Source organism: Microtus oregoni, unplaced genomic scaffold (assembly GCF_018167655.1).
Source record: "Microtus oregoni isolate MIOR12 unplaced genomic scaffold, Mior012 000013F_ref0000133, whole genome shotgun sequence".
Lineage (NCBI taxonomy): Eukaryota > Metazoa > Chordata > Mammalia > Rodentia > Cricetidae > Microtus > Microtus oregoni.
The window spans coordinates 5,427,416-5,455,202 of NW_024543072.1; the positions used below are offsets into that span (position 1 = coordinate 5,427,416).

General features: G+C 43.7%; 1 protein-coding gene across 8 annotated transcripts in view; it reads right to left on the reverse strand.

The window, feature by feature from the left end:
• The window catches only part of Erc2 (ELKS/RAB6-interacting/CAST family member 2), an 892,417-nt gene that overhangs the window by 346,038 nt on the left and 518,592 nt on the right, over window positions 1-27,787 (reverse strand). For all 8 annotated transcript variants that reach the window (XM_041662605.1, XM_041662600.1, XM_041662604.1 and 5 more), the window contains one exon: window positions 588-748. In XM_041662605.1, the coding sequence (XP_041518539.1) occupies window positions 588-748 (161 nt within the window). The remainder of the gene's footprint in view (window positions 1-587; window positions 749-27,787) is intronic.

Here is a 27,787-nt window from a genome sequence, read left to right on the forward strand (position 1 = left end):
GTGAGTTATGGGGCCACAGGAAAAACTGCTTCCCAGCAACCAGCCCCACTGTATTCACAGGAGCAATGAAAGCAATACAGTCTCCTGCTACTTACCTGTCCCTCCACCTGAACCACGGTGTACCTGTTGGAAGAGAGTCCAACCTGTCTTTTATCAGTCTGCTAAATCTGAGTCCTGTGTCCTTGGCACTGAAAGTCAGTGCTAGCCAGGCACTAAACAGGAGTGAGGAGTCCTAGTTCCTCAGGGACGTTCCCGCTGACTGCAGGCAGCACTCAGACTACTGCTGGGCTGAACAAGGCCTCAGTCTCTCTGCCACCTCAAACCTTGGTGACAAACAGATCTGTGAATGCCAGTGCCATCCATAAAACACAGACATACATATTCAGAAGCTGGCTATACATGTTTAAAGTAATGGATATTGAAAAAATGTGCACAGTGAGACACCAAAGCTGTAATTGAAAAAAACAGGCAACACCTCAAAAGTCACTAATTTTCTCTGAGCTCCTTCTCCACGTGTCCAGCCCTCCCTCTTTCCCTACCCTCAAAGGGAGGCAACAAAGACCAGAGGAGCAAAGATGGCGACTCACTTCATCTCCAGGATCTCCTCCAGCTGTTTCCTCCTCTCTAGGCGGAGGTTGGCCAGGTGTGCTTCCTTTTCGGCCAGAGACTGCTGGGTCGAGGCAAGGCGCGCTTTGGTGGCATCCAGCTCCTGTCTGGTCTTCTCCAGTGCGTTCATCAGCTCCTCTATCTGAAAGGCACAGGGAGGTACAGATGTGAGCTCTCCTTCGGTCATACTCAAGGGATGTCTTGCGACCCTGTGCTCTGACAAAAAAACACAGAGAGACAATGGCCGTCTACAACTCCACACAAATGGGGCTCATTTGTCGTCTGTCACTGATGGAAAACGATGCTTTCAAACTCATGAAGCCTCCCCAACTCCTCAAGGTCTATTTAATTGGACTGGCCAATGATCTTTATAGAAACTGTTTAACGTATCTATCAGAAGGGGGTTGCTTGACCCAAATTCCAACCTATGGTTAATAATCTCAGGTACTTCTTCCAGCTAGAGGAATGTAAGACTCAAACACACTTTAGCTGGAACTATACACTTTTGTATGGAGGCCCCACAGTGCTTTGACAGAAAGTTAATCAAGTGTTTCAGATTCATTCATGTTTTAACCTATCAAAACTTTGTTTGGTTAGAGGTAATTGACGTCCACAGAGCCTCAGGAGCCTTGCTCACCTCGCTTCCCTGACATACAATCAGGAAGCAGGCTTTGGCCAAAGGTAAACAGAATTCCAGCCACAAAAGGTTCAATTTGGTTTGCCCCTGAAGCTTGAGAGGGTTCTAAACTTGAACTAAATGACATGTAACTTTTATAGGGTGCTAATACACTGTAGAAATAAGCCAGACTATCAAATATCTAGGATTTTCAGCCAGGTCTCCCAAAAATTGGACCAAGGATCTATGAGACAAGGCCTTACCCTCCTCCAAACCATCGGGGGCTTTTAAAGCCAACACACAACAAGGAGGGCAGGTGTTTATGGTCATGTTCCAGAGACTTCCATGAAGCAAGCTGGTAAAACGTCATTCCCTGTGCAGGCGCAGACTGCATCCACCCTGCTGATTCAAAAATCATGGTCTAGGAAGTTTCTAGATTCCAGAGTTGATGTGTGGATTTCTAAGACTCTCCTTCCAGCTGAACTTGGCAGCAATGGAATCATCCATCACTAAAGTCAACAGAAAATCCTTCACAATGTGTCAATGACATGTAAGGTCCCAATTCATAAAGACTTGCTACATAATTCCTGCAGTTTTACATGGACTTCATTCAGAATAAGCACTGAAGCTCATGTCCAAGGTAAATTACATGCTTTTAAGGTTCAGAAGACCCTCCATCTTACCCTAATAGAAAGAGGAGGCTCATGAGCTTGTAAATCAAAGCTAAAACTAAAAAAAAAAATTAAAAGCACAGAATATAAAAGATAACTTACAAAACTCACAGAATCATATATGTTTAACTGTAACTAGTATTACTCTACACAGATGCATAAAAGTTAAAAATCAATTAAGTTTTTTAGTTTCTCATAAAGACCATTAAGTGACTAGAAGCTCTTCTGAAAAGTAGCATATCGAAAGGAGTCTAATTCCTTTATAGACTTATTATTACATAGCAGTATTTCAAAAAGATGCCACAGGCAGAAAGGATGGCTCAGTGGTTAAGAACATGAACTAACTGCTCTTGGCGAGGACCCCAGTTCAGTTTCCAGCACCCCACTTCAGGCAGTTCCCAAGTGCCTATAACTCCAGCCCCAGGAGATGCAATCCTGCCTGGCCTCTGTCCGACCTGTACTCATGTGTATATACGTGCATGCACACAAACACACACGCATGTTTAATTAAAAATAAAGACATAACAGACGTCATTCTAAAAACCAACTCAGGAAATGTGCCTGACTCTCCACATGGGACAATCTATGTCCTCTAGACCCCGTCTTCTGTCACAAATGTTCTTTACTTCAAATACACTATTTATTCCAGGAATTATTATTTTCTCTTATTAGCTGGAACTGAGCTGTCTGAATCCGCAGATGCAGAAATATCAAACTCAGCTAGGTTTACAAGCTGTTAGCTCTCCTGCCACCATCCGGCTTGTGGTAGACGGCAGCTAGCTTCACAATATTCCAACCAAACAACTTTTAACCAGTTCTGGTTGGCAGTATCAGTTTGTTATATCAGCGATTCTACACAAAGAGCCTGAACACCTGAGAGGTGTTGGCATGGTGGAGATACCATCTCTTCCCAAATCTGGCAGTCCTAGGATCAGGCGAGACTGGTGTTCCCAACATGTTGCCAGTAGGGTTTCCAAATGCTTCTTCGGGCTCTGCCAACCCTACCCCAGTTTGTGAGTTCCTAGACAGAAAGAGCTGCCTGCCGTGGCGCTGGCCCCCAAGCCACAGTTCCCGCAGCCACCTGCAAACAATCACTCTCTCAGAGCACCGCCATGGTTATACTCGGTTTAACATTTTAGAGCTCGTGAACACAGAGGAGCAAGAGGTATTTCCTCTGGGGCAGGGGTCATTAGGCCAGGTTTCAGTATTCTAGTTCTTCACAAAATCTGAAAGTTACAGATATGAAAACTTAAGTTTTCTTTTCCTTTATAATTAATAATGTTATATTTAGTTAAGATACCCCCAATCCCATCTCCTAGAAATAAGTATCATAACAGTTTGTTGTAATTTTCTACCTGTACTTATACACATACATCAGAGATTTTTTTATATACAAATATGTACATTTGGAAATAAAATTTTATAAATGATTAAGGCATCATGTGTACTTTCTTTTGTTATTAAATAACCTTTGGAAATATTTTTCACAAATTAACAGTGCTATAGCCTCTCTCCATTTTCCTAAATATTATAATTTCCTTAGTGTTATGGTCTGAGGTTTATGCCCTACCCCAGAACTCATGCTAAAATCCTGAATCTCAAGGACATGGTATTAGGTTTTGGGGGAAGGATTAGGTCATGAGAGAAGAATCCTAATTCATGATTAACCTTTGGTAAAACAAGAGCCAGGGAACTTGCTTCTTCTTCTGCCATGTAAGAGCATGGATAGAATTCAGCACAACGGCACATGGAAGTCAATCCTCTCCTGAACTAGACCATTCTGGTGCTATGGTCTGGAGTACCCCAGCCTCCAAAATAGTGAAAAACAAGTTTCTGTTGGTTATAAGTCACCCATTCTGAGTGACTTATGAGCTGATTTTTGTATTTCTTTTGCAAATTTCTCATCATCCTTAGCCTCAGCTCTCTGCCCCAGGAATCCGAGCATAGAATTTTCCGTCTCTGGCACAGACACTGAGGGGTGGACTGAGATTCCCGTCTCTCAGTGCTCATCAGAAGTCTCTTCAACCCTTAGCTCCGCCTGCCCACTCGCCTTCTCTCATCCATATTTACCATCTGTGGTCACTTCCATATGGATGTTCTCATAGCACTTTAAATCAGCTCTTTGTCTGTACAACACCTGCCTGAACTGAATCAGTACAGTACCTCTTCCAAGTGCCAGCTTGCCTCTCCCTAGCAACCGACCATATGGGCCCAACACTTAACCATTTCCCAATCGTGTGTGTAAAACCTCAAAATCACAAGGGCCTCTTCCTCTCCTTTCTCTAACACCCCACTTGTAAGCAAGTCCAACAGTTCTATTTTTGGAAACGCATTTTCGAACCATCAGTCCACCCTAGTATTACCTTACTTTTAATCCCACTAACTCAGGTCCCCTCCCCTTTCACATGTATGACAGGGTTTACAGTAATGATACATACATGCATACATTGTGTGTCTGCATGTACATGCATGTATGTACATGTGTATGTATGTATGTATGTATGTACGTGTGTGTATGTATGTATATGCCTCTGCTCCGGGCCTCTGTCTAACCCTGCCCTCAGTGAGGACCTGGTTTCATTGTCAGCTTCCCTTGCAATAGAACCTATTTCTCAAGTCTGATCAACTTTCTAAAACATAATTAGAAAGAGGTAGCTGATGTGGAATTCCACTCCGTATGCTGTAAATACCGTTGGTTAATAAAGAAGCTGTTTTGTACCTATTGCAGTACAGAATAGGGCAAGGTGGGAATACTAAGCAGATAGAAGAGAAGAAAGAAGGTGGAGTGAGAGAAACCATGTAGCTGCCACAGGAGACAGACGCTGGATGCCGGATGGAAACTTACTGGTAGGCCATAACCATGTGGCGATACACAGATTAATAGAAATGGGTTAATTTAAGATATAAGAGCTAGCTAGAGATATGCATAAGCTAATAGGCCAAGCAGTGTTTTAATTAATACAGTTTCTGTGTGCTTATTTCGGGTCTGGGTGGCCGGGAACGAACGAGTAGCTTCCACCTACAGGAAAGTAGGTGGTAAAGAACAGACAAAAGTAAAGACCAGGAAAAAGATGTTAGGGAATAAAAAGGAAGACATCTTTCAAGCTAGGACTAGAGGGAGGTTTTGCTTGCTTTAAAGAAAGAATAAGAGATTTAAGAGGAAACGGGGGTGGGGAAGGAAAGCAGTTGCTAGTGTTTATGCTGCAGATTTCCAAGTGTTTTCTACAGGTCTGAGTCAAGGTGGGGCTTCCCTTCCCACTGTCACTTTCAGCGGTTTGGACTGTGTGTCCTGGAACTGGCCTCTATCAGTCTGGGATTCAAAGAGGCTCCACAAGAATTACAACCTTCTGATTGCCGAGGAACTACACATTATCAACATCTGTCAAAAACGTCACTGGCCTTCATCCCATATCTAGAAGGATATGGTTAGCCATAGCAGTGTGCTTCAGACTACGTGTACCAGATATCAAGGGCTCCACTAGGTGCTGATAGTTTAGCAGAATGGGAGGAGTGGATCAGCATTGGTCTCGTTCCATCATCCCCAACACAAAGGGAGTTAGAGTCTACGTTTGTTTGTCTTATTCATAGTATTTCACTTAAAATTTGACTTGAAATGTAAAAAAAAAATGAGATTTTAAAACACTAAGAATAGCTAAAAGTATAAATTAAGTTAAATTAGTCTATATTAGTAATTCCTGCCTCAACATGTACTAGTTATCAAACCTTGGGAAAGCAACTGCATCTCTTCACTGAGAGTGGTGGTAATTCCTTAGCAAGTCAGGACAGTCTGACATGAAGCGATGTACGTGAAGTTTTCAGTGCAAGGGCAGGCAAGTGGGGCGTCTGGTACATTCTTCACACAACAGGCAGCTTGGCAAGGTGCTTAGTAGACATGACTCAAAAGCGAGATGCTGTCACTTACAACTGGATAGCTCTGGATTACAAAATTTCTGGGCCTCAAGGTCCTCACCTATGAAATGGGACTAATAAAAGCTCGGCTCAAAAAGCACTGTGAGAATTAGTTAAGTCAGTTTTCTCCTTGCTGTTACCAGTACCCCTGAAGAAGCAACTTAAGGGAGGAAGCATTTATTTTAGTTCAATTTTGAGGATATAGCAGCAGATAAAACTTGTGGCTGCGCCAACAGGAGTGTGAGGCTTGTTCACACTCAAGTGTCCGGAGGCAGGGGGAGGTGGAGGTGTAGCTCACTTTCTCCTTTTCTATTCTGCCCATGGCTTCAGCCTATGAGATGGCACCTATCACACTCAATGAAGGATGATTCTAAATCAAATCCAGTTGACAACAAAGATAGCTAGAACTTACATTGTAAAAGTGATGACTTTTATTAACTAGCACCTAGGGAATGTTTGACCCGTCATATGTTTGCTTGTTACTGAATTCAATGATTTCATTCTTGCTGCCACCTACCTTCAAGCACACAGGCACATGAAAATGTATTTCTAAACTTGCCTTCCCTCCTTTCTAACCCCAAAGATGCCCACCTTCCAGTGTTCCATCGACACATTTCCCCCTTTATGCCATTCATGACCTTTCAGTGATCAAAACCTGGAACTCTGCAAGGAGGCCTGGATCAAGTGTTGTCTGCGTCTATAGGATAATTGGGAACTTATGTAATTTTTTTCTTTAAGCTTTTTCTAACATTTTATTTTTGAACTAAAATATAACTATATCATTTTAATCCCTTTTAAATCTTTCCTCCAACCATGTAAAACCCTACCCCTGAATTCTTTCAAATTTGTGACCTCAATTTCTTTAGTTGTTGCTACACACACACACACACACACACACACACACACACACGCTTTAGCTTGCTACATATTAAAATCACTTATGAAGAGGGAACAACTCCAACACTTTGACCACACATGGAGGAGAAGAAGCCAGGCATCTATACTTTCTTAAAGATCCAGGGGATTTCAAAGTGTGGACAAGCCTGGGAACCCTGGATGTTAGCAACCTCTCTTTAAACTTGCAAATTCTTCCTTATCAAGTGGGAAGACAGAGCTGTCATACAGGATTGACAGAAGTCAAACCTGAGAAGATAAAGCGCACCAAGCTCTCTCTGTCTCACCCAATGGGGCATTTACTACCCAGCCTTCCTCTACTGAGGCCAGAGGTGTTCAGTTTTCACAGTCTGCACTGATTCTGTATGACAGGTTTGGTGGCTATAGCTAGGCTATAATCACTGAGAGATCAGCACCCATCACTGCCCCTGTGTTCATGTCTAAGAAACCCTGCACAACGGGAAGAACAGGAAGACAAAGACAATTCTGAAATGCTCACTCTGACCCATTTTGTGCAAGAATGAATGAATGAAGCCTTACAGCCAACCTTGATACTTCCTGCCCTTCAAAATCTTGGCCTCTGTTTGCCTGGGACCTTTCCTTCACTGTGAAGACAAGATACTCAGGTATGGCTCCTGAAAAAAAGAAAGCCAGGGCTCACTGATACCCTGGCAAGAGCCAAGATCCCAGAGTTCCACAGTAACCTAAGAAAAATGTCCTCAGTTCTGCGACAGAGTAGAGCCCAGTGGTTCTTAGGCCTGTTCTGTACTCTGCATGTTCCACTCGGCTGAATACCAGCTACAAGCTCATCCTCAGCAGGTCTGGGTTGGCAAAATCAAAGACAGGAACTTAATTTCAGTTGTGACTTTAAGAAGGGAAGTCCTAAGGGATACAAAGGACCAGAGCAGCAGAGCCTCCCAGTCTTCTTCTTTCTTCCGGCCCTAAGGCCAGTGCTGAGTGCTCTCCACCCTGTCCTTTGAGGCAGGATCTCTCACTGACCTGATCTCTTGCCAATTTGGCTAGACTGGTTAGTGAGGTTCAAGAATCCTTCTGCCTTTGACTCCCCAGCACTAGGATTAAACTACAAAACTATATGCCACCAGGCCCGGGGCACACCCCCCCACCTCACTGGGAATTCAAATGCAGGTCCTCATGCTTGCATTAAACACACTTTATCAGCTGAACTATCTCCCCAGACTGGCTTCACTAATGCTAAAACAAAGTCCCAAACCCTAAACAACAAACAATTATCAGTTATTTCTTACTTTATTGGTCTTTCTGTGTTACATACTATAAAATGATTAAGTATTAAGATAATTCAGTCTCACTTGAATAATTCCCAACTCCACACACTTCAATAATAATGAAGCCATCAGCGGATAGCTATCTAAAGAGTCCTCTACTGTTCTGGAGAAACAAGGACCTTTGAACCTGAACAGCAGAGCATTAAAAGGATAAAATTTAAAAGCCATTTACGATATAAAATTGCTAACATGTATCAACCCAAACTTGCACACACACATGTGCAACTGAAGACTTGAAAGCCAGTTTCTCTGTTATCTGCCAAGAACACTGCCCTGTGTCCCTTTCCAAGGCCTAGCAGGCTCCTGAGCTTTGGAACTGCTCATTTGGCCTGATCTAATGAGAAATGCTTTGACGAAGCCTCCACCTGCCCCTTCATATTACATGCCAGTGACAAGTCAATAAGTAGGTTGTGCTCCTGATCTGGAATTTTTAATACTGTATTTTCAAAGCAGACTGGCTTGTCGATGGTGCGTTCCATCATCTGTCCCCATGTCCTGGGATCCATTTCTAGGGTTTCAGTGTGCCCTCACCTCAGCCAAGGAAATCCCCACAACCCGAGTTACAATAAACTGGACTAAGAACTGATCCCAGGAGAACAGTGGGACACTGACAGTCCTACTGAAGGTTGAGTCACTGGGTGACAAGACATGTCAATGGAAGGCTAAGAGATAGTTCAGGTCAATGGAAGGCTAAGAGATAGTTCAAGTCAATGGAAGGCTAAGAGATAGTTCAGTCAGCAAAGCACTTGCTGTGCAATCATAAAGACCCAAGGCTAACCCCCAGCCTCCATCACCTCCAAGCCAGGTATGGGGTGTATGCTTGCCATCCCCACACTGAAGAGGTAGAAACGTGTCTCTTCCCAGAGCTCACTGTCCAGCCAGCCTTGTCAAAGCCACAGACTCTAATGAGAGACTTCACTCAAAAGTAGGGTGGACAGCTCTTGAAGAAAAAAACCCAAGGTCTGTCTCTATCTTGCACATAGACAAACATGTGCTCCTCGTGAACACACACACATGCAAAGAAAAGTAAGGAAGGTAGAAAGGGAAGGAGAAAGGGAGGGAGGAAGTTAGGAAGGAAGGAAGGAAGGAAGGAAGGAAGGAAGGAAAAAAGTATAATGATACAGGCTTAACTCCTTCCTCCTCGGAAGCAGCAATTTTCCAGTCAGTAAAGCTGCGAGCCTTAGGACCCCTTAGGAGCCGGAACTACTGCTAACCTGGTCTTAGGACCCCTTAGGAGCCAGAATTACTGCTCACCTGCTGTTCCAATTCCCCACACCTGTGCTTGCCTATTGCCCATTCCCCCACCTCCCCACTGCTGCATTCGAGGGACATCTGTTGGAAAATGTTGACACTGATGGCCAGACTGCCCACCACCTGGACCTGACTGTCTGCGGAGTGTGTTTATAATCTTCCTTATCCTTGGCTGAATGAAGGCATCTAAGCACCCTTTCTTTCCTCTGCAAACAAAATCCACTTCGAGCTCCTCAATATTAACCTCATTTAAAATGTCCTGTTTTCCCTTTCTCTTCAGGGGGTAATCAACAAAATCACATGCTGTGACAAACAGCGGGTAGAAAAGAAATGTACAAAACACATACATCTGACCTCACAGGTACCATTAAGTCAAAGGGTACTCAAATAAAAATATGTACAGTCCAAAATGGCCCCAGGCATGATCTACTCTAGCTGGTACCAGGTTCTGTAATGTCCCCTAAAAGGACAGCTATGGGGACAGGCTTCCAGGTTTACTTTCTGTGGGAGCTCTCTGAGCAGCCGGATGGTTTTCTGTGTTCTGCGTTGCTGCTCTGAACACTGTCATTTGCCCTAATTTGGCTTGGCATTCTTTAGGAACAGCACAGAGCATGGTGTGGAACATGCACTCCCAAAGAGACTAAGCCCCAGCACACATGGGCTGTGCACTTGTCAGTCTTCTCATCTGCCAAGTATGGCTGCCACGGCACTTGCCAGGTCCTGCGGGGACCACCTGAGCTACTGCAGCCGCCTGCCTGTTCCTAGTGTGCATATGCAAGCCTGGAATGACTGTGAGGAAAGGTGGTGCTTTAAACGCTGGCGTTTAGTGTTTGGACTGTGAAAGATGACTAAGAAAGACAAAAAACTGGGTTTCTCTCCTTTTGAGTTTTCAGAAAGATGCCTATGCTTCTTCAATCCAAGGTGGAAGGTTTCAGCTTAATTTATAACAAGCCAAATTAAACATCTGTAAACTGTGCATTGTTCATCTTTTAAGCTTATTAAGTAAAATCCCAAATGTAAAGCTGGAAGGAATGGAGAGAGGTAGCAGGGCACAGTATCCGAGAGAACACCCTGCACAGTGCTGGTCCTGGATCAGCCTGTCTAGCCTGTATGCACCAACCACTTGTGGCTACGGAGCTCTAGGAGTAGGGACATTATACCACAGGAATTGGATTTTCAGTTTAATTTTAACCCACTTGAATCTAAACACCCATGTGCTCACTTAATTGGAAAGAGCAGTATTGGAGCAGGCTTATAGCTCTGATCACAAAAGGGATCCCCCCCCAATTTTATTCTCTGTGGCATGCAGTAAAACTTAAGAATTACCATTTGGTTCAGCTGTTCCACTTACATAATTTACTCTAAAGATATGATAATGGAAGTTCCCGCAGGAGATTATTCTAGGTATAAACATTCACAATGCTGTTTTAAAGTATCACAATAAAATGATATGTGTATATACATGTTACACAGACAGAGCAAAATGCATAGGTGTGTTTGCCTTCCACAGAAATGAGATAAGCAATGTACTCATATACATGATAATATTGCAAAGAATCTGTATTAAAAAAAATCACAGGCACCCATCTGTTAGGATTTCAATTAGCTATTAGACACTAAGTCAAATGATTCACTATAAAAAAAAAAGAGAGTTAGGAAAACTTAGGTGAGAAAATCAGGTTAATAAATACTGTGCGATTACAACTATGTGGGAGGATTTTAATGTATATCCTTAGGAGAAAAAACAGAAGGAAGTGCATCAAACTATTCTTATCGTTGGATGGTATCTAGCAGAGGTATTCTAGGTAATGTATTATTTTCTTCCTTGCACTTTTTCCTATAAGTAGGCACTGCTAAAGAAATAAGTAATTTTAAGACATTTCAATCCAGAAGGGTCTGCATAAAGAGTAGCTGTTCCATTGTGGGCAAATGGGTTATAGATGGACGGCAGCCTCCAAAGACGAGGAAGAGGAGGATGCAGAACTGCAGAGCAGGACAGGGCTCACCAGCCGCAGTGATGGTGCTGACTAATTTGGCCAAAATGACCTCAAAGCTGCCATACTTCCAAGCAAGAGTGCCTGGTCCTGACAGCCCTTAGATTTATACTGATTGTAACACAGTTCACCAAGGAGTGCCCATGTGCTTAGGGACTCCAGAGCTGTCAACAGCAATTCCTGCCACCTCCACCTCCACCCTGCTCTCCCCTGCACGTGTGCCTTGATCATACCTTACCTCCTTCTCCCCTCTTAAAGACTTCTTGGGCTTTCAATGATTAGATTGATAACTTGCTTTAGTGTTTTTGCTTTGTGTTAATACAGTGTTGTCTGATTTTGATACCATTTTGCTCCTGATGCACTCAAACTACACGATCGGGCTCTTGAAAATCTGAACCATTTGCCCATGTCATCTGGTCACCTTTATTAGCATGGTCTGTTCACTCCCAGGTCAACAAATCCAGGTAGTGGTTTTAGGCAGACCTACTTTCTAACGATACAAGGGAAGTACTGAGGCAAGTTCCAAAGGGGAAGAATGAGATGGGTCTCCTGTGGACCAAGCTTAGGAGGAGACACCTATTAATGCTATCAAAGTTAAATCAGATTGGCCAAATCAAGCTTGAATCCAAGTCTGGCCTCTTCTTGTTTCAGGCCACACGTCTATCTTCTTTGAGCAACAAAACTGGCTTCTCTAGACATCACCTTACTCCTTGAGCACACAAGACGCAATGCATGCTTTCACAACCTCCTATTGGGCAAAGTAGATTCTACATAATACATGATCCATAAATGACTAAGGAGATATGCTGAGAAGGGGAAAGAGAAGGCGCCATCTTCAACAAAGTACTTATGGCCCCTGACTTAAACAGTAGAGTGCTCCATAATCCATTAACTCCTCACATAGTCCTAAAGAAGATGATCACTAAGCAGATAGATAACTCGAGACAAGAAAAAGCAGATTTGCCCATGAATTGCATGGGGCTATTCTTCACTGAAGTATGAGTCTTCAAAGTACAAACACAACAGGAGAGTTGTTAGAAGGCAGGAAACTGGGAGATCTAGGAGAAAGCTCAGGGCCCCTGAGCAGAGAATGAGCTCAGCTCATTTTGGCTAGAGCCCCTATACCTGAAAAAAACACCTAGAATATGCCTGCCATATACAGACACATGCACAAACAAGTTAGTAGATAGATCTTGAATCAGTTTTGTTTCACTAAGTTCTTTGATCACAGTTCTGTTGTAAATGTCTTAGCTGGATACTTCTATAAACTTTATAACTCGGAGTTCTGTAGTCAGAAGTCTGGTAAGGTATGCCTGAGCTAGCCACCCAGTCTCTAGAGTTTGCTTTCAAGATATTGGCACATTTCATTATCATCGGGAGCCTGGGGTCCTTTTTAGGCTCATGGCAATGAGACAGAAGACATTTTCTTAGAAGTAGGTATGATGTTACTATTTTCTGGCCACTCCAAGCTCATAGAGGCTGCCTACATTCCTTGTCATTCGTCCCCTTCAAACCTTCAGAGCTGGCAATGGAGAATCTCCCTCACACGAGACTTGTCTCATCTATTGGCCCAACTTACTCAGAAAGTGCTTGATTCCTTTTCAGGACTTACATGGTAAGGCCAGGGCCACCAATAGCAATGCTCTTTCTTAAAGTCGGCTATGCTATGTATTACACCTAAAGGCAAGTTGCAGTTCTCCTGTCTCAAACGTGATGCACACACACCAGAAAAAGAAACTCTCATAGATCATCTTAGAATTCTGACAACCACCATTTCCCAAGCAATAATCATATGAAAACAACTGAACATGCTACCAAAATATTGTTCATTGTTAGTTTTCTTCCCTCTAAAGATATAAAATTGTGTTTCAACCCATCTAAAAATAGAGGAGAGCTTTTTTAAGAGAGAGAACTATGGAGGAAAATCTACAGTTATCACTGTACTTCGTAGAAACGGCTTTTCCCCAAGAACAAGGCAAAGTTATCAACAGTCTCTTGCCTCTCTTCTTCAGATACTTGGAGTTCTAGCCATTGTGATAAGGCAAGAAAAAATGAAAATTGTAAAATCTAAGAAAAAAAATAAATAAAGTTGTCTCTAAATGCAGATGACACATTGCCTAGAAAATTCCATGTAACCTCTTCAAGTTTCCCAGACAAGGAAATTCAGCGAAATTTCAAAGATACAGAATCAACACACACACAAAATTAGTTGCATTTCCATATACTAGCAAAAATATGTGAAAAACAAAATGTAGAGATAGATGCCACTTATAATTAAAAATGAAGTAGGTAATGATAAGTTTAGTAAAATGTATATAGATCTATACACAAAAAATAACAACATTCTGGAAGATCAATACAATTAAAGGCAGAAATGTAGTATCTCTGGGAATATAAAGAGCAAATACAGTAAAGATGTCATTTTCCCAGACTGATCCATAGTTTTAACATTAATTCCTATCAAACTCATGGCCAGTTTTATTGTAGGCATAGACAAGCTTACTGTAAACTTCATATGAAAAGGCCCAGGCTCCAGACAAGCTCAAAAAAGCCAGACAAAGAAAAATAGAGAAATAGCTCTACCCTCAATGTAGCTCTAGCAAACAAGACAGTGTGATACTTGCATAGGAACAGAGATGGGGTTGACGGAACAGAATAGAGAATGCAGAAATAGGCTCACACAAATATGCCTGAGTGATGTTTGACATAAGCAACTCACTGAATAGTCTTTTTAACAATGTGGGAGCAACTGGACAAACAGACAGCAAATACCAAAGAAAACCAAGACATAGATTCCCACAAAAGAGAAAGAAATGTTCAAAGCACAGTAAGCATTAATCTTACTATGCGCAAGCTGGGAAAGATCTCTGGCATTTTTAGCTGGAGATTGCTCAAACTGTAACATATCCACGGACGGGTTATTAGTGAACAATCAAAAGGAAGGAGTTCTGATACACACTGCTCAGATGGCTCTCGAGCAAATTGATTTTTTTTAAAAGTAAATCTCAAATTTACAGAACATCTTTGGTAGATGAAGTTATAAGCAGCAAGGAGGAGGAAACCAAAGGTGATCGAAAGTTCTGGTTCCTCACTGTCCAATGCTAGATCTCCAGTTGTAGATGTGCACTGTAGCTATGCAAGGCGTGACTATGGGGTGGCCTAGACTGAAAGACACATGAAATCTATCCCTATTATTTCTTAAGACTCTATATGGATCTGCAACTACATAAGAACAAATGTTTATCTTCCAAAGTTTATTCCACATAGCAGGAATTACATCCATAATAAAACAGCTGGGACCAAGGATGGGCTTGAAGAAAACACAGTCACAGATGGGCAATTACAGCATCCTCACACTGAGGATGAGTCTTTCCTAAAGGAGATTTAAGTGCAGAGTTACCATGTAAAAGCCTTCCATTCTTGAGGCAGACTATACATCCAGGTAAAAGTCAAGATTGAAATCAGTGCCTTCACACCTACTGAATCCACACACGAAGTCCTGAATCATGTGACAAAATGCCCCCACTGTGCCCTGTCTTCATAAAACAAGCTGTCACACACAAATGCATACACTTTTTAAATGCAATAGTAGCAATTGGCAATATAACACTACATATAAAATGCCACCAGCAGAGACTAGTTTCTTTATCATTTCCAGATAAGTGAAAAAATAACATGTCTTTATCATCAAATTTAATCCATTCTCCAAATGATTGGAGCATGGCATGGTTAGTTCCTCAGTGAGAGAAAAGCAAAACCTAGACATGAAGAGCCAAAAAGAAACCTTCCACTTCAATGTCTCCCTTACTTATGTTTTATAGATGCTTCGTGCTACCCTAGTCCTTCAGAAGAAAATCTGCCCAAACACATCCAGCAACATCCCCCACAGTGACTTGGCCCCCTCTTCTCATAGCTATTGCTGCTGCCTGGGAAAAATATCCGTAAGTAGTTAACTCTGGAGAAATCATACAGAGAAAGCTTGGAATGAAGAGGTCCACCCCAACAGTTCATCCCATATACAAAGGGACGAGAATGACAGATGCCACACCCACAAGGCAGCCAGGTCACGCCTCTCACATCCTGAACCCTTGCCTTCTTTACATCTTTAAATGCATCACTGGAACCTGGCCTAGCTTCCATCTTAGTAGCCACCAATGTGCTGCTCAACATCCTCCCAGGACCCCAGAGAATGATACTATGCCTTCTGGTCATCCGTCTGAACTAATTAGAACAGAATTTTGATCCTAGACTCCGAGAACTAGGTATTCTGGTTCTCCTCGGCTCTGACTGCCCCCAACCCCCGCTAGGTGCTATGATTGGTCCTGGGGAAGCACAGACTGAGAGATCCAGTGGATATCAAGGGTCATACTCACACCCAGGCTGTAAACGACCACTGCACACTTCTTGCATGCATAGTGCTTGTGCTTCAGAACAGACACTGGTCTTTCCTGATGACACACGTCTCTGTCTCTCTAGGCAGAAACAGAAAGTCCCTGGTCTTCACAGACCATGTAAGAAGGTTCTACTGGACAGCAGTTTCTACTCAGGCATTTAGCTCTGGCTTTACTAAAGACCACACTGGTTTACAAACATCTACGGTTTTCCTAAAGGGCTCTTTCTGTTGTTTGGGCCTTTGTACTCTATCTTCAAAATAAGTATTTTTGTTCTCCTAGCGGTTCTCCAGATTAAAAGTAAATTCAGTGTTTTGATTATCAATACAAGATTATAGTCTCATTTTATATAAAGTGATTAGACTAAATCCTGCATCAAATATCACTCCAGTATTAAGTAGTCTCAAGACAAGTTTAAGAAAGAGTTCGGTTCCTTGCCTGAGTGCCAAATATTCACTCAACGGCCTGGCTGCTTCAGCTGGGACCGTTTCTCTCTTTTAAAGCCTCTCAAATAAATGGCTTTGCTTAAAAGTATTCTTCATTCTGCTTCCTCTCCCCTCTTCAGGAATGTGCAGTGTTATACGTAGCTATAGCCAATCATGATATCCAGAGTTCACTTTGAGAAACAGCCTTGATATTTAAAATGCCTAACAAGGATGCATGTATTTAAACAAATACCACATTTGGTAGGTCACACTCGGTAACCTCAAAACCCCTCTCTCCAAGCAATAGTTCCTTTTGGACTACCAACAATTAGGGCCATGTAACTAACTCTGTGCTCAGTTCCTTCAGATAAACTGTGTGCGCCCAGCGAGCCACTCTCCTGCTGGCGTTGGGGCCCGCCTGTCAGGCCCACTTCTCTGGTTAATGTCAGTAGCACTATGTATAAAAGGTGACTCCAGTGTGTACAAATGTTGATCTTTCAAGAAGTCATGCCTAGGCTCACACACACATCCACTCTTTCCTCTACCAGGTCACCAGCAGGACCAGAGGACAGTCCAGGAAAGGACTTGCCAAAGGCCTGGTCTGACTTGTTAGGTTACACCGCACTTGGGACTTCCCTGCCTGAGATTAATCCATAATCCTGTTTTGTGTTTAAAGAACACAGGTTCTAAAGGCCTTGCCTTTGAGACAGTTTCAGAGGTGACGGGGACATGTTCTAATGCAGGATAACAAATTAAGTGCCGGCGTGAGTGTGCCCTGGGAGCAGGGAGCAGTCAGAGGTGGCACGAGATGCTTGCCCTCATCGCGGCATTTCTTAAGGTTCCTGTAACAGACACTAAAATCATATTTTAATACTGCAGTGTCTGTAGATAAAAATAAACACACACACACACACACACACACACACACACACACACACGTAGAACCTGTCTATAGTTTTACTTGTGGCTATGCGAGCTAAATGAAATAAAAATGCCATTGATGGGAAACACAGCCGGAGTTTCAAAGAAACATAATACTCGCTGATGTGACTTTCAAACTTCATTTAATCTGAATACCAAGTAGTAGAAATACTCTCATCTCGGTGCCGAACAATCCCGTTTTTATTATACTGAAATCATTTCTTCCCTTGCCAGCTCCATTCTACCCCCTTTTTGCTACAAAGTCGATGTCCAGAAAGTTTCGCCTTTCAACTCTAGCAGACCTGATTAAAAAAAAAAAAAAAAAGGCAAGATTTCCCACTGCTGTAGAAACGATCACCAATGTGTTTTTATCTGGATGCTTCTAATAACCTAAAGCTCTCCGCTCCGCAGTGAAGAAAGGGGAGGCCCAGGGGATGGCGCTGCTGAATGGGATGGCTGTGTGGACCCCTCCACAGGCTGTGACCACCAAGGTGTGGACAGAGCCAGTTGGACTGGTGACATCTTCTCCAGTTTAGAGAGACAGAACCAGTGATCCACACCCCTGCTTCAGCCTGTGACTTGGCTAGGCTAAGACATCACTTACAATCGTTGGCCACATGGCTGACTGTTAGAAAGACAAAAATGAGCTAAGAAAAATGTTTCCGCCTGAACATGGCAGCTTAGATCGTGTTTCCAAGTGTGGGAAGAAAAGCAGAGGAATGAAGCCGTTGTTTGTGATTTGATGTGCTGCGCGCTCACCCTTCACTCTGTATGGCTGGAGTGGGAAGGAGATGCGACCTTGCTTCCACAGGGGAGTCATCTATTTTTTTGCAAAGGGACTCTGTGGATTAGGTGTGTGCATCGCCAGCCCTGCTTGCTCCTCCGGCCATGTCCCTGTAGCCCTGGGAGAATTCTGAGGGTAAGATCTTATTTTCCATTTTTGTATTTTCAACTTTCAAGTCTTAGACTTAACGCCACCATGTGCAAAAGTCCCCTTCGAGTCTCCTTCATAAAGCAACTGCCCACCTCACACCTCTCTATATTATTCTTCATCTCAGCTCCCTAGTAGCGTGGATCACTGTTGTACATGGCTTAGCAGTTTCTCTATATTTAACTTGTGTTCTCCATGCCAAAATCTTTGCTCCATGTCTGCCGTAGCCCCTCTGCCCTCTGAAATGACCATTGTGAGGCCTGGCACCCACAGCAGTCAGTTAGTGCATAACTAGAATTGGAAGAAACAGCTAGGCTTTGCATATATACCCGTGACTGAAACCACTGGCACCTGGTATTCTTTGAGGCCGCACACCCCCATACCACCCTGGCCCTGGGGCATCTAATACTGGATCTGAAACTCTGGAGGTGCAGCCCAGCAAAATGCATTTCAACTGCACATCGTGCTTGTTAAATTATGTGTTCTACCGGTTCACAGTCATGCCCCCTCCCAAAAGGCTCTTGGATGCAGACATCAAGACGTGTCCTAAGTGGGGAAGGCAGTGTGAATGCTTTTTCACAGAGGAACTATCCTTAAATGCAAGGGACTGTTCTCTGTCCGTCCAGGGCAGGCTTCAGATTCACGAGTATGTCCGTGTTTGGGGAAAGGTGGTGGAAAGGAAATTGATCACGGTGTCATCTAGGCAGGTGGCAGATCTGGCTGAAGGGGACAGTGCCGCAGCCCAACCAGCACCGTGTGTGGCCGTCCTGCTCAATTATGGTCAGGGGCCAGATTGCAGTAGGACTCTGAACTCCCTGTCCTTGCCTCGGAGGAAGGTTCCTGAGGACACAAGCATGGCCCTGTCACTGTGGCGACTTGGACTTGACCCCACACCTAGCAGACCACTCACAGGTGGGTGTGGAAGGACGCGTCCATCCACGCAGCATTATCTGCTAAGTTTACTAGTGAACTAGCAGCGTGTGTGTGGGAGAACATCCAAGGCAACAGCAGGTAAGATGATCTCAGCTCGGTCCTGGCCACCTGCCCCTCCCTGTGCATCTCTGGCTAGGGTGCCTGGCCTCATTACTTGGAGAGAGTACACTATGCCACCCAGGGCTGCTGCAGGAACTACAGAACTGGAATTCCCCCTCAGCGTGTGGAGGAGGAAACTTGAGATGTCTGTGTCTTTGCTGTCATTTGCCTCTGTAAGGCTAATGCGGAGGAGTTAGGGAATTTTATTCCTGCCTGAGCCATAGCAATGAATGTTACGGAGACCGTCCAAACACGGGCCCTGGGACAGGAGTATTGGAGGCTCAAATCCGTGCTCTGCCACTTACCAGCTGTGTGACCTTGAGCGAACCACTTACACTCTCTGGGCTCCCGCTTTTGTGGACTGGAGATAGTAATACACTTCCCTCGGGGTCACAGTGAGGCCTAGAGATTAAAATATCCAGGAAACACTCAGCCCTGTGCCCTGCCCTTAGTAAGCACTTGATAAATGATAAAGCATCATTTGCTAAATCTAACAAGAAGCAGCCTAGGATTCCAGCACTGTACAAGTGGCAGAGGCAGGGTGAGTGGCATAGAGGAGCTGGAGACAATATAATCAGGGGAGCAAGACAAGGGAGACGAGGCTTCCTGGAAGTTACAGCAGTACAAGGGTCTTGTGAAACAGGGCCCCAAAGACAGACACTGGCTGGCGAAGAAGTCACAGCCACTAGCGAGGCCTTGCAGGGAGTGACAGGCCCCTCTGCTACTGCTAATACCCAGCATGCCTGGCTGTACTCTACTGCTAACGAGTTTCTAGCTTGATTGTCCTGGGATATCTTATTGTTGAAGTGGTACTTCCACTACAGAGAAGCAACAATAGGCCTAGATTCACCAAAGACACATCTGTGGGCTACATCTGGATCATGAGCAACCAGTGCCGGCACATTGTCTTAAAGGAGGAGTGGGTGTGGGAACTATTGAGGTATGGAACCGTATGGTTGGGGAGTCAAGGAGTGTTCTGGAAACCAGATACGCGGCAGGGTGCTGCAATGGAAGTGAGGGAGGAAGTGACCAGAAGCAAGGATCTGATGGAGACATTCCACGGTAGAATTGAGAGACGGCAGGGTAGGCAGGAATGCTGACACGGAGGAAGAAGTTCAAAGTGCAAAAGGAATAGAGACTAGGAATTCTCCGTCATTCTTCACCCTCTCCCTCTTGCTGGACCTCAGTTTCCTCCACTGTAAAATGGCTTCATGAGTTAGATATCTGCAAGGGTGTTCTCCAGCTCTGCCCAGACTGTTCAAAATACCTTCAGGCTTCACCTACAGCTCCCATGTCCTGCTGGGGGCTGCGGCTGTCAGTGCCAGAAGGAAGAGTCTCCCTTTCTTGCTTGCAGGATCATCTGTGTGGTCCCAGGAAACAAGATGCCTGAACCACTACAGAGTAGAACCCCAGATGAGGCAACACACCTAAGACTCTAACATTCACCTTCTTCACTGAACCTCCAGTTGGGCCAGACTCTGGTCCATTGGACAGACAGTTTGTATGGAGGGGGGCAGTCTGGTTACTTCTGTAGGAGAGCTCAGGCACAAGGTCAGACAGCCAAACAACCAGAGGATTAACAGTCCAACAGCCTGATGTCAGTGTCTCAGTTTCAGCCACTCTCTCACGCTACCTTCCTTCTGGAGTCTTTCAAATTGGTGTCTTTTTGAAATGGTGGCTAAAGTTACAAAGCTGGGCCACACGCACATTAATCAAGACCAAGAGCTGGGCTTCCTCCCCTGCTCCGGAGGGTGGTATGGGTGCTTTAGTTCTCTTGCTGGGGAGGGGGCATCAGGGCCTTTGATCCTCAAAACCGGGATTCCTGCTGCAAGGAGCCAACTTGTCAGAATGCTGACAAGGGAAATACGCAGGCTGCATGCAGGATTCCGCCTCGGGTGACTCAGGAGAGGTGACTATCCAGGTGCCTCTCCCTCAAGACTGGAGAAGAGAACCTGGGACCGACTAAAAGAACCAACGTTTACAAAGCCACACTGGGGCACCCCAGGGACAGCACCTGGATCAGAGATCACACAGACCATGGGCCAGTTCCTAAGCACTCTGGGTAAAAAAAAAGTCTTGAAGTTTTTCTCCCTACCAGACTGAGAGGGTCTTTCAAAATACCTGAGATTTGATTTTTCTACAAATTATGGAAGATGTGAAAAGGATTATATTTTAACATTAAATTTTATTTTTTAAAAAGTAAACTTTGGCATCTGTATATAGGGAATAAATTTGGTCACGTATAATTATTTACATGGACATATGTATCACAAAGGTTTCTTGTCCTAGGGGACTTTTCTCCATCTGATTATGGGGATCTCACCTCCATTAAATACAAACTGTACATCCAGGTTGCTTCCTTTCCTATACACTATGTTTAAGTTGATCCAATTGCTATTATGTTTTTTAAAAAGCAAATTCTATTTAAAAATAAAGAAAATATTTATATGTAGAAACAAAGATTTGTTTCCATTTCTTCTTAACATGGTATAAAATATAGTCTCGGGTATTCCCAAGTTCTAGCAGTAATATTCCCAAACTAATTACCAACAGAAAACTTTAACAGTTGTATGTGTTTACTGTATACCAGGCATTGATACAACACTGAAGAAAGTGAATAGCAGGGGCCATAGAGATGACTTGGAAGTTAAGAGCACTTGCTGTTCTTAGAGAGGAGCCTGACTTGGCTCCCAGCACCATATGGTGGATCGTAACAACCTGTAACTCCAGTTCCAGGGGGTCCAAAGCTTTCTTCTGCCTCCACAGGCACCAGGCATGCACACGGTTCACTTACATACATTTAGGCAAAATACTCATACACGCAAAAACAAATACATTTTTTAAAAAATAAACATTTTTAAATAAAATGTTTAAAAATAAAAAACATTTTTAAACGCTTAGAAGACTGAGAATAACTGTATATAATGTCACTTCTTCCTCACACTTTTTAAAAGTTAGTCCCATTTTAAAGTTGTAAAACTAAAACAGTAAAAGGCAAGCAATTTTCCCATGGTCACACAGCTAGTAAACAGGATTTGAACCTAGGCTCCCAAGCTTCAGATATGATGTTCTACAAGAAAATTTGCTTTCTAACATTTGTTGCAAGAGTTAAAGTGAGGCATTTGTCATTTTACAACTCCCTAGAAGTTTATTCACCAATAACCAAAGCGTGTTGCCTCACAGGGCCAGGCATGAGGTTCTTGGTCTCTGTGTTCATATCCCCTTTCTTCCCATCCTCCTCCTGCACCTCTCTGTCAGACTTCATTTCCAGCTGCACATTTCCTGAGGATAGACATTTGTTGCCCCAAAGAAACCTAGGGCGAGAGCTTTAGATCAGTGATAGCCTACTCACCTAGGACAGGTAAGGCTCTGGGTTCAATTATGCCTAAAATGCACATATATACAGAGAAAAGCAAGTTTACAAATTTTTGAAGCACAAATCGCTAACTCAACTGGAAACGAACCCAAACTGCTGAGACATACGGCACCCAGCACGGAAATCTGGAAGGCTTGACAGATAACGTTTGCCAATGCGAAGAAGTTTGTTCTGCTCTAAAGTCCTCAAGCAATGTGGCTCATAAAGGCCCTGGGGTTAGGGGCCTAGCTAAAGGCAATCTTCTTGTAAGGGGGAGAGCATCAGCTTCATGGCCAGCCAGCCCTGCTGACGGCTGACCAAGACTGGAATGTGAAGATAATTATCTCCCGGTCCAGTCACGGCATGCGTCTCTTTCTTACGATATCACCTTGAGGACTGAGCCAAGACATTCCAGCCTGAACGAAGGTTTATTTATGAAAGGACTCAACACTTTCGGATCTCATACTGCTTGTAGGGCCACCAATTTCCATTCCCAAGTATCCAATTTCTTCAGTTTCACAGGGCATAAATGAGATTTCAGGTCCTTGCGCAGGAGGGGAACTTTAAGAAACTGACATTCTTTTTCTTCAATGGGGTAGAATTCTCTGCTAACACATCCACAAAGTAAAATCACCACTAGGGGCTGAGAATTAAAAAATATAATCCCATAAGTCATAATACCACATTCAGGTAGATACAACTAATTGTTTTAAATAACTCCAGTTACCTGGCCTGCTTGCTCTACTCCAAGCTCCAAGGTCAATGGAGCAAATGTGGCCACAGCTGCTCTAAATGGAAGAGGAAAGCAGTCCTTCCTCTAGCCAGGAGGTGGCATCCCCACATGCCTGGTGGCCAGAGACAAGCCATTAATCTGGAAGGTTATGCAAAGTTCTTCGTGGTGTCCCAGGTTCCGCGGACATATTTTATGAGGAACTGGCCAAGAGGCCAAAGTCAGGAAAGTGTGCGGAGTGTAATAGGAAGACATGAGAGCCACAGAGGGGGGGTTGAGACGGACAGGAGATACCCCAGAACGCTGGCCATGAAGGTCCCCACAGCATAATCTACAGAGCATGGTACCAATCACTTAATGATATAGTGAATGGCAAACTGAAAATAATTTACAAAATAGGCATGAAAAATGAGAGAGCTTTTGGTTGGACGGTTGTTCTATTCTAGAATACCTGATTGTAGAGGAATTCCTAAGTGTGTGTTTGTTTTCATATAAAAACCCAACCCTCTTGGTAATCATTGCTATAATACTAAATGAACAGCCTTTCTTGTTTCCTAAAACCAATTGATATGTATATATGTGGGGGGTATGTATGACATACACACATATACCCATGCATACAACAAAGAAGGCTATTTGGGAAAACACATATCTCAGGCAATCAAAGGTGAGTTCCCTTGGCTGGGCATGCTGGGAAGACATATCTAGGTAATCAAAGGTAAGTCTCCTTGGCTGGGCATGATGATTTACACGGATAACCCTAGCATGGAGAAGTCTGAGACAGAAGAATCACAAGTTCAGGGCTAGCCTAGATTACACAGTTAGATTTTGTCATAAACCAAACAAACAAAAAAGTAGATTAACTTTATTGATTCTTATCAATATTTAAACAGTATATACTTAAAGTATTTTTCAATTCTGAAACTACAAGGAAGCGATGGAGTTAAATATTCTATTTAGAAAATATGTCACAACCATCTATAATGAAAAAAAAATAGAAAATATGAAAAAGTGAGAGGGGGAGAAAGGGAAGAGGGGGAGAATGAATAGAAATGATATCTGAGCATGTTGTCCTTGGCTAGTGACCTGGTCACTACTTAGCACAAATATTACAAAAGCACTCAGTATGTAGCTCTCCAAGGTCTAGAGAAATGCCAACCAAGGACTCTCCAGAAAGACCACACGAACCCAGGGTGTGAGGCAAAAAGGATTTTCTTTACTTACGCACTTTACATTGTTACTGACATTTTGTTCAAAATTGTTTTACAAAAGGAAAATGCCTATGACGCGCCTTGCCCTAGAAAGCTGAGGGTACAACAGCTTCTTAAGTTCACTTAGCTTGCCATCCACCACTGACAGCCCTGCTTCCAATAAAGTCGTCCTACATTACCGCAGAACAACTGCCGTGTCCCTTCGGGGAAAATCTCCCTTCAGGAAAGAAATTCTAAATAATCCACTTTCAGGTGAAAAAAAGACCTTTCAATTCCCCGCTCTGACCTTGAAGCTAATGCCATGCTTCTGGTCTCTTTCCAATTCACAGAAAGACTGTGGCTGCTGTTGTTTGGAGAGCACCTAGGCCACTGGACCAGAGGGGAAAGAGCAAGCGAGCTGATGCTCATCTTGTGCAAGGCACAAACACGGCACATTTAAAAGATATCCTCGGTGTCATGTTCTGAAGTTTGCTAATTCTATGATGGACAGATGTAACATGAGAACAAATCTCAAAACACAGAACCAAAGTTAGATAGCAGCCACTTTTGTGTGAACTAGCTTCCCAAGAACTGGAGTCATGAGCTCGCACAGCCCTCTGAACCGCCTTCCCTGCTACTGGAGCCATGGGCTCCACTCCCTTTAGTGTCCACCCTGGTGAGGCTGGATGCTAGAGGCTTAGCCTTTTCTCTTTGAACCCAATTGTTCTAACATTCTCTATTGGCTAAGAATGAAACAGAAGCTTAGTACTCGGAAGCCATGGGCCACTTCTGGCAGGAGTCATCTTTAACACCTGTGAATGCTGCCAGTATTTATTTTTTCTAGGGTAACCTATTCCTACCCAAATCCTTTCTGCGAAGACAAACACAACTCCATTTTCAGTCCACCCAGAACTCGGTCACTCTATTGTTCTTCCTGGTTCGGATGGCTGTTTCAACCTCATCTCACAAAACTGGACGCTCCAAGCTGGAAGCAGCTGCAATTCCTCTCTGAACATTCTTTTTCTGTTCACCAGCCATCCCTGCCGTTTTTTATTTATTTCCATACATGATCCATTTTCAAAAATTTATATGAACAAAAACGAACAAGGTAGAACCAAATATATCTAAAAGGCCTAATTAAACTTCACTTTTTTAGACTATTCTAACAAAGCCGATGGTTATCCCGTGTTCCATCCAAGTCTTTGTATGTGTACGGCATGAGCGTACACCAGTACACATGCATGTTGTATTGGGGGGGGGGGCAGAGGACAATGTCCTGCTGTCTTCCTCTACCATTCTCCCACTTTGTTTCCTGAGATGGCCTCTCACTGAACCTGGGCCTTGCCTATTTGCTAGCCTAGAGCTGGCCAGCAAGTACCAGGGCTCCTCCTGCCTCTGCTTCCTCAGAACTAGGATTACAGACACACACACATGTGTCTGACATATTACATCAGTGCTGGGGATAAAACTGGGGCCCTCATGCTTGCACAGCAAATGCCTAACCAACTAAGCCATCGCCCCAGTTCTACCCTGCTAACTTTAAACTTAATCTACATCATAATTGATGTATATGTACATACAAATAATTGATTGTTTGTGGTACCCTGATTAGGATCAAGGAGTACATTTATAAGGACAGTAATGGTTCTCATGTTAATCCCAACTATATCAAAGTATAAAAGTCCTATATTCGTTACTAACACTTTATATATATTTATTACTAGTATTGTTATCATTACCATCATCTTCATTATTTGCGTGTGTGTGTGTGTGTGTGTGTGTGTGTGTGTGTGTGAATGTATTCGGCTTGTATTTGGGTGACTGTGGAAACCGCAAAGGGTGTCAGATCTCCTAGAGCCATGTGGTGATGCACAGATTAATAGAAATGGGTTAAATGAATATGTCAGAGTTAGTCAATAAGAAGCTAGAGCTAAGGCCGGGTGATGGTGGCACATGCCTTTAATCCCAGCACTTGGGAGGCAGAGGCAGGCGGATCTCTGGGAGCTCGAGGCCAGCCTGGTCTACAAGAGCTAGTTCAGGGACAGAAACCCTGTCTCGAAATACCAAAAAAAAAAAAAAAAAAAAAAAGAAGCTAGAGCTAAAGGGCCAAGCAGTGTTTTAAATAACATAGTTTCTGTGTGATTATTTCGAATATGAGCTGCCAGGCAGCTGGGAACACACTAGCGGCCTCCTTATAACACTTGCGTTTCAACACATACACTTGAATTCAACCTCAGGCCCCTCCATTAAAGAAAAAATTTCGGGTTTAAGAACATGTGCTTATAATCCTAGTTCAAGGAAGCAGACACATGTGGATGCTTGGGGCTGCCTGCCCTAGAAACCTAGCCTTTTTGATGAATTCTAGATCAGTAAGGGACTCTGTGTTTATAAATAAGATGAGCAGTACCTGAGAAATGACATGAAGGTTCTTCTCTATCCTCCACTCATAGTTCACACACTCATGTGAACCCCTCCCCCTCCCTCTCCACATGAACACATACCTACACACACAGGGAAAAATAACTTCTCAAACTGGTGACACGGGCTGATACAGGAGGACCACAACTTCAAGGCCTGTGTGGGCTACAAAGTGAGTTCAAAGCCAGCCTGGGTAACTTAGTGAAAACTTGTCTCAAAATAAAATGTAAAACCATGGAAAGGGATATATCTCTCAGTGGTAGAACACTTGACTAGCATGCTTCAGATCCTATCCCAGCATGGGGGGAGGGGAGGAAGGGAGCAAGGGAAAGGGAGAAAGAGAATTGGGGAGGGAGACAGGGAGGAAGGAAGGGAGGGAGGGAGGAAGAAAGGGAGGGAGGGAGGGATGGAGGGAGGGAGGTAGGGAAGGAGAGAGGAAGGGAGGTAAGGAGAGAGGGAGGAAGGAAGGAAGGAGGTAGGAGGAAGGGGGAGGGAGGGAGAGAGGGAGGGAGGGGAGAAGGAAGGGGAGGAGGGAGGAATGCAGGGAGGGAGGGATGGAGGGAGGAAGGGAGGAAGGGAGGAAGGGAGGAAGGGAGGGAGGGAAGGAGGGAGAGAATAAAGAAAGAAAGAAAGAAAGAAAGAGAGAAAGAAAGAAAGAAAGAAAAGATATCTCAAGACACAGTTCAGAGGTCAACTGCTTGATGACCCTGCAGTGGGATGCCTGGGTGACCTCAGTACCAAGGAGAAGAGTGTTTGATTAATTTTTAAATCATCACACTCGATTGCAAAACAAAAACAAAATATCACTGACAGTCTTCCTGATAATTAATGCTTTCCTATAAGACATAGATTTTCATGGTATTTGCATAAATTCAAGCTACCCATACAGCATCTGACTCCCAGAGAGTAAACTCAAGGTAAATAAAGGCATGGGGAGGGAACTGCTGAGCTCTGCATCCCCGGTGCACCCATCCTGTTCACTGTGAGACCCTCTGGGGCAGTGCTAAGAGGTGATCCGGGCCCAGGAGCCTATATAGGCATGAGTTTGAGTCACCAAGTACCCAATTCATTCCCTCCAAATGTGGGAAATGCTGCTGGACTTCAGGCTTCCTTGCTGACAGGTTTTGAGACTGGTGCCTGTAATAGATA